General features: G+C 35.3%; 1 protein-coding gene across 1 annotated transcript; it reads left to right on the top strand.

Moving 5' to 3' along the window:
• The first annotated feature begins 8,615 nt into the window (after positions 1-8,615).
• On the top strand, positions 8,616-11,529 carry LOC128206440 (uncharacterized). The gene is made up of 2 exons (XM_052908862.1): positions 8,616-8,715; positions 9,561-11,529. Exons 1-2 carry the CDS (start codon positions 8,652-8,654, stop codon positions 10,343-10,345), a joined length of 849 nt encoding a protein of 282 aa, XP_052764822.1. The 5' UTR covers positions 8,616-8,651; the 3' UTR covers positions 10,346-11,529.
• The last annotated feature ends 3,292 nt before the right edge of the window (positions 11,530-14,821 follow it).

Here is a 14,821-nt window from a genome sequence, read left to right as displayed (position 1 = left end):
TTCGCTACATATTTCGCATCCGCAAACGAGGTCGTTCAAGAGTTCCGGTGCAGCGGCTGGCTGACTCATCATTTTTGGTGTCAACCCAACTTCGTCTATTTCATATCCAAAGTCGGTAAATGGAGGAAGATTGTGTTGCGCTGTAGTGGCGTGTCTCCATATCCACAACTGGATCACACATCTTTGCAGATGAAGATTGAGGGTGTCTGCGGTTGGGGGAATGTTCCTGGGATGAACAGAGGACTTGGCTTTGATGCATCGTAACTGGTGAAGAGTTTGCACGTCACTTCCCCCGTACAAACTGATTACAAAACTAGTGCATGCTGTTCTTTGAAGTTCGGAAAGCAGTAATTCTTCGCCCAAGTTGAAGAGAGGTTGGTAGTTCGACGCGCGCTCCGTCAGCAATTTGAATGCTCTTCGCTTTCCCTTTCCGAAAAATCCGCTCGTAGTATCACATCCTGTGATGCAGTATACTGAGAGCAGAATATTTAATTGGTCTTTAGTCAGTTTGTCGATCAACTGGTGGACTGGAATAAATCGTCTACCATCCGTGTGTAGAGTAACCCTTCCAGTTGACATAAACAGATGAGCAGCGCCTATATATCGATAATGATGCAGCAATAGCACAAGAACATCTGTGTCTGGAGAGTGGATTGCTATACAAGTTGACCCTCTATCCGCCTCATACTTGGCATGAAGTATCATTACAGTGTCTGCTTCCTCTTGGTTAGTATCGAGTATGGGTTGATTGCAACTCCCATTTGTGGTGACAATAACGCATGGTGTGCTTTTAACACCATTGATCAAGAGGACTTCCTGGGCTTTTAATTTAGTACATGCATGTTCGGCCATGTATCCACTGTAAAACTGGATCAGTCTCTCCTTATTCTGCCCGTTACTCAAAAACATTTTCCAGTCCTTCGGTACTTTAAGCTCACCCCGGACATCAACATTTCCACAACTACTTTGGCTACAATCACCTCTGTATTTTCGTGTTTCCGTTTTCAAGCCATTTATGCTATATTTATCGAAAATTATATGGATTTTCGTCACTTCGGGCGATATTTCACGGGCTTTGCTGAGGGTATATTGTTGAAACTTAGCTGCCATGTCAGTGAATGTCTCTTGCTCACTGTTCATAGGTAATGTCTGTACAATAGCCATACCATCAAATATGACTACTTCTGGGTTGTCTGTCATTTCTCGTGTGTTTGGCAACAGTTCCTCCAACTTGGTCATGAAGTCTGACTTCTTTGTTTTGATCATATTTCCTCCATCACTGAACATACTCAGTGGTACTGTGGTATTTTCAAAGGAAAATACACGTTCAGATGGCACCTTCTTGTATGCATTATTGCCAAGTAATCGTTGAAACATTGCTGCCCCATTAATGATTTCTGCCTTTTGTTTCTTTGTTTTTTTCTGCTTCATGTCTGACATGGTTTTTACATTACTTCTTTGCATTGGAGCAAACACGTTTTTACTCAGGTGGATCTGAGCCGTCACTTTTTGCAATTAGCCTTTCAGACACAAATGTTTCGAACATCTGATGTCCTCTTTCTAAACATGTTGTCATCGATTGCTGAACTTCCTCTGTAGCATGAACACCTGTCGCAAAATTAACAAGCTTTTCAGGCGCGTTGGTTAGATCAAAAGGGTCGATGAAATTGTTGTCAAAAAGGTTAGCCATTTTTGTTACAGTTTTGTCATAGTTGTCTCGTTTTGCTTTTGTGTCACTATGGTGTTTGGTGTTGTCCTCGATGTTTCGGCTGTCTATGCTTTCATGAAATACCGTGGAACATCGGGATGCTAGAGGTCGTGCCAGAAACCAACGTGCAAGGGCATTTTCTCTTAGTGTCAGTCCGATGATTCCACCGGACCCCTTAAGAGCTTTATTTTGAGTTACCTCGAGCGTGTAGTCTAACCAGACATTGTTAAACTTCCCGGGTGCCAGTTTGGTCGTGTAAAGACCTGCAAGAAATCCCTCTTCGACTTCCGCCGGTAGCCTGTTCATAGTCAGAATTTGAATTGCCATATACTTAGCATAAATTGTACGATTGGAGGCAAACAGTAGAGGCATAAGCTGTAATTTGGCATGTTGATGTACTTTCCAACTTGGAGACCTTGTAGAAGCCAAGAGAAGTTTAAGGGGTGTTGATACTCTTGATAAATAATTGTCCCATACCCGGAACGTTGGGGATACGTTCCGACCCTCCTCTCGGAATTCGTCGAGCAGAGGCACCACATGAGTCGCAATAGCTTCGCAGAAACTTTCTATTTCAGGCTCTGGATAAGAATCATCATTCATACATCTGAGTGTTGACAAGACCGATGTAACGTCATGATGTAAATGTTTGTTGTTGTTAATACACCAGCTTTCAAAGTTAATGAGCAGACGGCTGTATAACACTTCGTCAATCAACTTGAAGGCTGTCAATGCCCGGTCGAAATCTTTCCCAGTCATGATGTTGGCTGCTGTAGCTTGGGCATATGTTCCAGCATCGGTTAAAAGATGCTTCAGACCTGCTTCCCCGTACAAGTAGCCGATTCCAGCAAAGATAGACATGAGAAGGTGCATCCCACCTTCGACGGGAATAACACCTTTCAGAGAAATGTCTTGACTCCATACAATTTCACAAGCTTTTGACAGCAGTCCCATGTCAAAAATTACAGGGATATGACTCTGTCCTAACTCATGCATAACCTCTTTGGCCCGAAGAAGTGTTGTGTACACAGTGCTGTAATCTGTTGGCTTGGCCATGATGATTGGGTTGTAGGCGATAGTCGAGATGGTTTGATTGTCTTGCCCAATTGAATTTGCGAAAAAAACGCTCCAGTTTGGAACTTTTTTATCTTCAGCTACATCATCACAAAAGACGGAGCTCCGTCCCAATGAGTATAGCAACTCCTTCAGTCTCGCACTTTTTACAGCATTGGGCTCTACTGGATTTATTTCGTCTAGTGTGACAGAGCTTTCGAAAACGGGAGTTGGTCTTTGACTCGGTTTCTTGTAAGCAGTGAGGCAGCATAAACTACCACCTGGTAGGCACTTTTTGTCAAATGTCCTTCTGGATGATTTTCCTAATCGTTGACTGATTCTGTTTTCAACACTTGTACTGGACACTAGAATACTGGTCATTGCATGAGTAGTCCTTTTCCCATCAACCGTCCTCTCATTATGGTCCCAATTATCTGCCACTGCGACCACAAGTTTACCCCCTCTCTGTTTGGAAGCAATATTATCCGGTACAATTCCTCCAGATGGTGTAACTTTCTGTGCTGCAATTGCTTGATGAGCAGCCGAGGTTAGAAACATTCTTAGATCAGGATACGTTATTGTATATCCAAGTGCTGACATGTCTTCAATTAAGTGGCGGCTGTTGAATTCGTGGTAGAGATGAACACCTAGCCCAAGATGCTTCGGTGATGGGGTTGACGTAACTAGAGTAGTAATGTCACAAGCGAGTGTTATACATTTTCTGTTTGTGGTTTCCGATGCGGCATTGAAACATTTCCTGTCTGATAGCCAACATACAGCTTTATAAAGCAAAGGCTCGCAAAAATCTGCTTGGGCAGACATGTTCATTTCATTAGGTGAATAGTATTCAGAATGATAATCCATATCGACTGTAGAATTATAGTCCATTACTCTTTTTCTTAAAATGCCAATCGCTTTATGCACAATAGTTTCGTCTGTTTCTGGTTCTGATTCTGTGGTGTTCTCATAAGAGCATTCGTTGTCGTGTTGAATAATTTGTTCATACTGTTTCGCTTCTCTAATGGCCTCACCTATCGTTTTATTAGACGAACACACTAAATCGGATTTGCCATGCTGGTGGACAAATGCTATCTCAGGCCATATAGCCCTAAGCAGCTTCTTTAAATAAGCACCTTTATAACTATGTGCAGTTGTACACCCCTCATCTGTTGCTACTTGGATAAAACGTTCTCTTAACGTAGACAAGTAATACACTTTATTTTGGACTACAATCGAGTGCTCGTACTCTTCCTTTAGCCTTTCTGCTGCCTTTTTATATATTTCACTATATTTGTCAGATGCATTGAATACAGTTTTGGGTGGAGTACGGCCATCAGTGCCTGCATAACTGTAGTACGTCGCAAGACAGCCTTTTCTCCTGTGATAGCGAGCTTCAACTGCTACAAGATCACCATTTGCAACAGCACTTAACCGATCGATAATTGTTTTATCATTGATCTGTAGAGCAGTTTTTAACACCTTGTGATATATGGAATTATGGTCTGTAGAAATACAACTTTCAACATACGACCAACTTCGTGAATAACCTTGTGATGACGATTTACAGTTAGGGTCACATTTACATCCACAAATAAAACAATGTTCTTTCCAGTCAAAGTTATCACTGCAAGATCTTGTTTTTAAATGTGTTCCAATATTTTCCTTGTTGGCCATATTCAAAACCCAGCGTTATTCCAGCCGATGGTTCTGAAAGTTAATACGTTTACATTGAGAATGACATGCAACATGTTCTCTTATACATATACGGATGCTGCTCAGGGAGTTTGAGTAAGAGTGTTTTAGCTTCCTTATAACAAACATTACGATCTCTTTGCAAAATGAGTTGACATTTATGAAGTTATCCAACAGGCAACAGTATATGAATTTTTACATAATATTGTGTACTTCAAATTTTCTATATATATGAAAACATTTTTTTTTTCTCTCAACATGTATGAATTTTGTTATAATATTGGTATTCTACAAGTTACTAATGTACTGATAAATTACTAAACTGTATTTGAGTTTATACAAATGTACATAATGCATGAGCTATATACCTCTATATGTAATATGCATAAGAATCAGTTTTGTCCTGTGCGTAAAGTGTGGTGGTGGTCGATTTCTTGTTTTGCTCATCAATGTGTCTAAGCTGTTCACAAAAAAGCTTCTAGATGGATTCCCTGAAAATAATATTCATTTTATCTTATTTTACATAGATATAAGCTTGACGCCATCTTTCGAACATATCGGATATATATTTTATCGAGTATTATATGGAAAATACTTCGTCAAGAAGGATAACTTGTATATCCGGCTACTAGTGAGTATCCGATTACTACTCATGTTTCTTAAAAAAAAAGGTCATGGGGTGTGTGACAAAAGAACCAAACATACCTAGTTTTTCACCCTTACTACTTACCTATTTTTTATCTGCCTAAATTCGTATTATTTGAATTCATATTGTACATTTTAAAATCGTTTAGTTCTGTTTAGTTCTGTTTCATACTCAAGTGACACTCCAAACTGTACTCAAACTGTCTCTTAAAGATATTGAATGTGTAGCAAAACATAAAGAAACATACTTAATCAATTCTATGAAATGATACATACCATAAAAATTACTTGTCTCCAATAATATCAATAGCATCAAATGAGAACACCACTGACTTACAAACTTACAGTAGATTTTTCCATGGCTTAATTATATCAAGGGGGAGTAACTGCTCAGATATATTGTAATCACCAGCAAGAAGGTTTACTGATAATCTCACAGTTAAAGGTAAATGTAGCATGCGCCTTCTGTAAAAAGAAATAAATTAAAGAAGCAACACAGTTTTATGAATTATATTCAATCTTTTTTTGAAATGTAATATATTATGATGGGTCTGACCTCTCATAAAATTATGCAAACTTACCCCCCTGTATTCTTCAAAATGTAGTTGCCACCTTGGCCAACAAATTATGAATCATTAAAAAGTGTATTTAATTGTTTTAATATGTGTCTAGTATAACTATGAAGTGTAAGAATACTTAAAAACTAATTAAAAATAGTAGATCTATAGTAGAAAAAGCGTAGTATGAGGTACCGCTGAAACTCGTTTTAATTACCCCACCCACATCATATACCTTACTGCAACATGACATCTCACTAATTTTAATTAAAATGCCACATACATGAATGTCCATACTCTGTACTTCCATTTAAACTGAAAAATACATATGTCTGTTTATCCTCTTTCAGTCTGCACATAAAAATGCTAACACCAACCCCTATTTTGCGCATAATTTAGCATATTTTAGCTAAATAAATAAACAAAAATGACAAAGATAGTAATAAAAAACACGTATATCGCATTCGTTATATACCTACTAACATATCAGTTGAAAATTGTCATTGAAAACTCAAACGTAGTAATGGAAATAGGCAAATATGAATACTCACTAAATGTTTGTGTTTTGGCGGCCATCTTGGACGCCATCTTGGATTTCTCAGCTTCGCATCGGCATTGAACAAAATGATTAGCCATTCCAGAAACTACAGGCCTTTGCGAACATTTTGGTATATGAAACTTGCTGTTGGCAGACATAGACCAGTTAAGTGCTCTATACCTCTCGAAATTTGCAGCACTATAAATAAAGCGTTGCTTCTTGGTCAATTTACTCATATTGACCTTCGCTCTTAATGTTCTGTTCAATAAAAGTTTCGTTTATTTCGCATAAAACGTTATACCTTTTATGACCCTTGTATGTGGAGACAGGTCTGAGTCAAGCATATGAAAAACAACAAATTAAAAAAAATCGGGTATTTATAAACTGTCTGAAATAAGTTTAAGTATTTATACAAAACTATGTTTCAATCTTTATTTTATTCAATGTGATACCGAGATAACACTATTTCTCGGGCGTGAACATCGCCGGACATCGTTTTATTGTGTCAATGTTCTCGTGTGTGTCACTCACACTAAAACGTATGTAGCAAAATTACGAAATTTGCGACTTCGATATTTATTGAAGTGGGCTCCTCTAGAGTAATTCAAAGGTTTTCCGTGCGTCAGTGTTCCATTATCTATTCTATTCTTAATATTCCTCATCATCTGGGCTAACATTAATCCTTCAAGATTACTTGGTACCAGGAACCCATTTATATATGGCTCACTCTTGTGGATCAAGTAACATGGCCAAGTTCAAATCCTGTAAATACACGTATATCACTTGACGTGTATCATTTAGCTGGTTGGGTTTGTATCTGTGCCGATTTTGAGAGGGCCGCGGCTAAGTTCAACCCCAAACATAGCTATTCTTTTCACCAATTTACGCCCCAGTGGCTGATTAATATTGTCAGTGCGAAGACAGATGTGTTCTAAACTTATAATTTTGGCTCGCCACTGCAATCATGTTATGAATTTGCTATTCACGATTCGTATGTCAATACCTGGTTGATTATTTATGTTGCGTTGCTTAACAATCAATTACTTAATATAAAAATACTGTTTATAATTAACCTGAAAATAAGTGTTTGTATTTCTGTCCGGTCAAGTATATTTGTAAAGGTATGCAAACAAAATCAAGGCCAAAAGGAAAAGTGGACCTTACATTATACATTTCTATAACATCTGATTTACTTTAATGTCTAGACAGTCTCTTCTTTCAAACAACGTTTGCTTCTTGGAAGTGTGGAATATCAATTCTTTGAATATATCATTAATTTGAATTTTGATATACGTCCTTGTAGTTAGATTCAATAAAATTGATGAGCTTTCACTACTGTTATGTTCAAAAAGCAAGATCTAATAAATGGTAATAGTTTGAAGTTGATCTTAGGGCCTACGTTTTCGAACATTCTTAATAGTGCAAAAAGTACTAATAGCGACATGACCACCAGACAAACAATAAATATTGTAATCCCAAAGTAAAGTAAATATTTGGAAAAATGGAATATCTCAAGAACGCATGCATGTTTGAGTTACCGGCGTTAGAAACCTTACAATCACACGTTTATTCTTCCTTATTCAAACATACGCTCATAATATTTGTCCTTTTGTTAATGAAACATTCCTACCTTTAATAAGCATTGTTTTAGTAATTAAATTAAAAAGAAAAAATCCTGAAGTATACAGGGTATTCTTGTATTCCATAGTCATTACACACTTTCAGCAACAGAGCTCAAACGTTCTAGCATCACTTGGTACTTTTCTTATTTATTAAAACAGAGTTAATTTTATTTCTTACATATGCTCTTTATTTCCTCTGATTGAGATTTTTAAATGTTTTTACATGATTACTATTCCGTAGCTCATGATGGGTTTATGACTTATATATTCGAATATTCATATGTATTATTTTAAACTAAGAATAAAAAATCACAGGTCTCAATAAAAAATAAAAGGTAAGTGCATAATAATAAACAGAGGAAGTATGACAATATATTTTTTGCTGACATGTCAAATGTCAGTGTCGACCTTTTGTTGTTTTACAGTTTTGCTCTCGACAAAAGTGAAAGGATGTGTGTGCTTTTCCACAATTAATGTAATTAATACAATATCAATAATTGGTTCAAATACGTTTAAATAGTTGCACGGCCTGGCTTATACATTTCTTCTTGGAATTAAAAGATGCAATAAATTAAATGAAAAACAACAACATGCGTCGAGAATTTCAAAAATATACTTTATAAATTTAACCGTTGACCGTAAAGATCGTCCTTCCAGCCTTTGTTGAATAACTGAATGCTTAGAAAAATCATATTATTTATTTACCTGTTATTTATGAAATGCATCTAAGAATAACTTGTTATTTATGAAATGGCTTATAGTACTCAATAGATATACCTTTTGGGTATGTATACGGCTGAACATCAAGACGATCAACAGAACGTGCACAAATATCGACCATGCAGTTGGATGTCTTGTTTCGGTTGTTCGGGATTCTCCTTTGCAGTTCTTGCATAGTAGAAGGTAAAATATTTTATAAACTTGAAAACAAGGCATCCGGTAGTTGATAACCGGTAAACACGCGGATCGTATAATTTCTTATCTGAACATTATAGTGCATATATGACCAGCGCAGTTAATGCGTGTGTGAAGGTTAAAAGACAATTGTCTAGAGGTTAGGTTTTAAGCGGGAACTATCCCCGATTGTGCGTTATTTGGTTAGTTCTACGCTCCACATAAATAGGTAAAGTTCAAGATTTTCAGCAAACATAATCAATATGTTCTCACTATATAAGAAGACAAACCGCGGGATAATTAGTTGTTGCAGTTGCTTTAAATATTTCTTGTTAAAAAGGCTTATTTGGAAGTTTGCTAAGGTACGGTATGAGCGATTTTTCTACGATCAATGTCTTACGTCCTTATTGAATTTATGCGGGACATATCACATACTGATACAGCGTTGATATGAGTTTAGTCGTATTATTCTTTAAGAGAGAAGATGAATGTCAAAAAAGCAGACACCTGAATAAAACATTACTTTAGATTTATCAGTGACAACACATTAAATTTCACAGTTTTATAAATACAATCTATTACAACGATACTTATTGAGGATAAGTATTGATCAGATATTAAGTATTATTTGAAGAAGCTGACCTGAAACTTAAGATTTATAACAAACAAACAGTCTGTGGCGATTATATGTGGCGAATCGTTACTGTTGTGAATCCTCATAGTACCGTTTATTCATGATCATTTTTTGAGTGTTTGTAAATACACATGTTAACACTTCCAAAATCTTAAGACAGAAACACGATAACATTAACATTGTCATTATTACAATCTCAGTAACTTGTTTTTTTGTTTAGGGTGGTTTTTCGGGAAATCCTACGCCGATAAGGTGAATGACTTATTTAAGAGTCATTTCAATAACGAAGACAATACATGTTGGAAAACCGCTCAAGTTAAGGCAGATAAATCCACAGATGGCGAAGATGAGAAAATGGCAATAGCTCTGATCAACGTATACACACAAGAATGCAAAGAGTTCAATTCCTTCAAAGAAAAATCTTTTTATGCTGAACTGAATGAACAACTTCGATCCAAAACAAGGGATACAGTTTGGTTGGACACAGAAAACCTGCTGAATAAAGGGTTGGAAATTATAGGCCTTGAAAAGTCACCTAAACTTTACAGAGCTTGTCACTGTAACGATATTCAAAAAGGATCCACCTTCACGGTCAATGACTTCTGGAGTACATCAAAGGTTGCAAGCGCGGCAAACGGTTTCCTAACTAAGGAAAAGGTGTTTTTCGTGATTACAGCAGCTTCACGCGGGGCATATATAGTTGATTATTCAGCTGCCCAATGGGAAAAAGAAGTTCTACTGCAATCGAAACAAACATTCTATGTTAAGGAATATGTTGTAGATAAGGAAGGAATAGATGCCAAGCGAGCTGGAGAAAACGGCGTATCGAGGGACATGAAGGCGTTTGCAGTCGTGACAGGCGATATTTCTTCAGGGGCTTCCAAATCAGGCTCTTGTGATTGCTCGACCAGCACGAAATCTGACCCTTTGACGCCTGCATCGGCTGCTTCAATGATTTCACCCTTCTTTAGTGCCTTGTTTTTCACTACCTTCATACTTGTTTAGTAGATTAACAAACAAGTAACAGTGTTATTAAAAACTAATTTTGCAACACTTATTCAGACATGACGAATGCAAATTCTGTGGAATAAAAGTCGATAAAAAATAACAAACATCTATTTGTTAATGTGTAGGTACATTTTTATCAAAATGCATTTAAAAGCTTTTTGTATTATAGTTTGTTTGTTAGCTTTTTATCTCAAAGCGTAAAATAGTTTGTAACTACTTGGGATTTTGACAATAGATCTAACGGTTTTATGTTTTGATTATGCAAATAATGATTTACATTATTAAATATTCACGAGATCCAATAAATGTTGAACCTAATGGGACTAGTGCGGTCCAATTAACATTTCATTTCTAATGCTCTTAAAAATGGTTTTCCTCGTTTGATGTTTGGTCTGATTTAACAATTCCAGAATTCACTTGGTAAAATGAAACTTCATCTACGTTGACATTGCTCCAGTTTTAATTAAGTTAACAAAATTTGATTTGAGACGGTTCAGTGATGTTTTTTCAGATCGCAGTGCTACAATCCATTAATTATTATCAAAGTTTCAGTTTCTGCCTTTTACTTTACTTTATTTTCACACTGACCAGTACCTCAGTACAGTTTTCACCTTATTCCCTCTTGGGATTTCTGGCATAGCTTCGTAATTATTCACTGCTAATACATCTTTATTTAACGATCAATAATACAATTGAAACGATAGGTACAAGCCCAGTAGTATAAAATTTCAAACGATTTTAGAGGCACAAACCAGACTACAAATATATCAAAATAAATTTATTTACACATAATTGGGTTACCGATTTAGAACGGTAATATTCAACCATTGTTCAATTGAAACTATAATGTCATACACAACTACATTCATTCGCAACAATTCTTGAGTACATCGCAATGTAACAATGATGACAAAACTGATAATTAGCTTAGAAATGTAGAAATGTAGAAAATTATTTATGTAAATAATTCGAAGTTGATTTCTTTCTTTTTATTTCTGATCGGAAAACAGTGTCTTGTGTTACATCTGCTGTATTAAAAAATCGTTTGATATTTTAGTTCTTTACTCAAAAGAAAAACTACACAACTATTTGTTTTGGTTTAAAATAAATGTTGTGGCATTGCTTATATTGATTGTAATACATTATAGATTGTATCGATTGTAATAAAATTGTAAACTTGGCTCAGTGGATTCTTTTTGGCAGGTATTTGTTTAGGACGGGTACTTGATTCATTTTTGGTCTTATTGTATTGGCGAATATATCGGTTATATATATTTCAGTATCCTAACCTGAAAAGCTTTAGGTGTTAAGTGCTGGGTGCTGGGTGATAAGTTAATTATATTTTCATACCACATCTATTTGGCGCGCCACGCTAAAAATGTAAGCCAATTGAAACGTTTTTTGATGGTGTAACTGAACAAACTTTAAATGGTCCAAAATATTTGTTTAAACGAATGTTAAACCAGCAACGCAGAATATTTATTACTACATTATAAATCTTATCTACCTTACCGGTTAGACTGTCAATACCTTTTGAATTCAATGCTGTCTTCTAGGAACAGGGAATTAGTATAAGTTCTTTGAAATCATAATATCGTTCTAACACTTGAACATTATACTTCCCTGTCGAAATATTGGTTATCATGTTTTAACTTCCATATCTGTTATGTACTAAATGCAAAATGTAATAAACAATATTAGTTTAAAGTTAACCTAAGAGCCGATGTTAACGCACAATTTAAATGTCATAATATGTGCATTGCAAGCAGTCTAATATAAACCGTTGCATACCTTACTTTCATGTTAATAACAATTGCGCCCTTTGTTCAACTGCGTGAATAAGTAGAAAGGATACACTAGAAAGTATAAACAAAGTAATAGCTCAGCATAAAAAGGAACATATTAGCTCTTGATACACTGGAACCCTTTAATAATCAGACTGATTTTATAGATGTAATGCTTCTAATTATATCATTTTTAACTTACAATTCAAGTTTTTGTTTTAATATTTAAATCATATTTATTTCTTGTTCCACTTTTTACTATTTACTTTAAAATCATGAATAAAAATTATAATGATACGATTATGTATCATATTAAAAATTGCGACACACACTACTTTTAATTGAGCGAACTCAGTGGTTTGGCCGACGCCTTCATCAGGATGAATAAAATAACTGCACTCTCCGCATAAGATCAGATTTTAAAGGTATTTAAAAAATCAAAATCCGGTCTGAAACGGCAAGAAAACGTGATAAAACATTATATGTTTTACGATATGCAGATTTCACCCCCGATCTTATACGAACATCTTGCATTCGAGAATTTGTAAGAAAAACTTCCAATCATTCAGCTTATGTTGTTTTGGTAATTTCACGGGTAAATGTAGAATGGTAAAACAATTATCTTCTATACTTATTTCAGTTACTATTCAAACATGCACAGATTTAGTTGGAATCAAACTGTGTATTAATTAATTTAAAAATGTCCATTAAATTCAGGGTATAAAACGTATAATGCAAAGAAATAACATTTGACGACTTTTTATAAAGTTAAACTCAAATCTATTTCAGAGGTTATTCCAAAATATGCACTCATCGCGTTATATTAGTGATACTGGTAGATTTTATGAATATTGAAAACATTTTGTTGATATTTATGACTTCGTTTGCATTAATAACATCATAACACTGGTAAAATTAAACATCGTAGCAGGGTATTTCATAGACTGTCTTAAATAAGTTAATGTATCAATACAAAACCATGTTTCAGTCCATATGCAATAATAACGCAACTACGGATTTTCTCGTGCATGAGCATAGGCGGATGTATTTTATTCGTGTCCATTCGTGTTGACTCGTACTAATTTTATGACATGTCAAAGAAAAACTGAGCGAATATATTTCCATCGTATTAGTATAGAAAGGTCATGCTTCATCTTTATAACAAAGAACATCGCATATGCAAAAGTAACATACAATTATGTGCTCAATTGACACATATACACTTATTGTCTTAGTAAAATAAAACGAATATTTGACACCAACATAATTTCAATTTACGACTTATATCGACTGAGATTGAGATCGACTGATTTATCTTCTGAAACGAGTTCTTTAGGAGTAAAATCATAATTTCATGTCAACGGAGTTCACATCAATTTTTGTATTTTTCTTTGTATTTGTTATCTTCTGTACCTACATTCGCCATAAAAGATTACTTCGTCCCAGGAACCCGTACGACAATCTTCAGAACGTGTAAAACATCGACCATGGAGGTAAATGTCTTGATTCAGTTGTTCGGGATTCTCCTTGGCAATTATTCAATAGTTAAAGGTAAATCATTATATTAATGTATTTTAAACAGTACCGTTAACTTGAAAACAAAAGTGCAGGTGGTTTTATATGACTGGTAAGTAATGATTAAAGAAAATAGGGGTGATAAGATAAAAAAGGATCCTGTATTTATTTTCAAAAATTTCTCAGCAATTGCAGATTAAAACAAGCTTATGTTTTACAAAAGGTTTTAATTTAACCACAAAGTAAACATATTTTTATAATTCACTAAGAATGTCTTGGTATTTTTGATAGAAATGTAAAAGTTTTACCGAAACATCTCATGTCATGTTTACATACAACTATTTAGGATATCATATATTTCGAATCATTGATGTTGTGAATCGCTATCAAACCGTATTTTGATGTGATTTAAGCCTTGATATGTTTGGAAATAAAATATGTTTCTTATGAAAATCTTCAAGACAAAAACCTGTATGTATTTCTATGTATAATCATGTGTACGCCGTAACTTGTAATTTGTTTTCGTTCAGGGAATTCATACGCTGTTCAAGTAAACGACCTATTTGAGAGACATTTCAACAACAGCAACAATACATGTTGGAAAAGACAAAGGCAAATAAAAACACAAATGACGAGGGAATGGCAGAGGCGCTAGTCCACGTGTACACACAAGACTGTGTCAACTACAATTCTAAAACCAACGATTTGCCATTTTATAACGAATTGAATGAAAAACTTCGAAACCGTACAAATGAACAAATTTGGCTTGACACAGAGAAATTGCTTAATCAAGCGTTGGAATATTAGGCCTCAAAACTTGGAATACACTTTACCGGACTTGTGATAGTAGCAATATCACACAAGGAAACACGTTTATAGTTAATACCTTCTAGAACATCACGTTACTTCCAAGCGTCGCAAACGGTTTCCTCGGTCCAGATAGCATATTCTTTCAAATATTACAGGCTACAGGTGGTGCAGCAGTATCAAATTATTCGGCGTATAAATCAGAAAACGAAATTTTATTGCAATCAAAGCGTGAGTTTCTTGTGACCGAATATGTTGGAGATAAGCAGGTCAAAGAAATAAAGACATCTGGAATTAAGGGTGTATCAAGATGGAGGAAAATGATGGCGTTTGCAGTGGTGACAGGCAATACCACAGGAAGAAGTTC

Source organism: Mya arenaria, chromosome 10 (genome assembly GCF_026914265.1).
Source record: "Mya arenaria isolate MELC-2E11 chromosome 10, ASM2691426v1".
NCBI classification, from domain to species: Eukaryota; Metazoa; Mollusca; class Bivalvia; order Myida; family Myidae; genus Mya; species Mya arenaria.
This window is presented reverse-complemented; position numbering and strand designations above follow the sequence as displayed.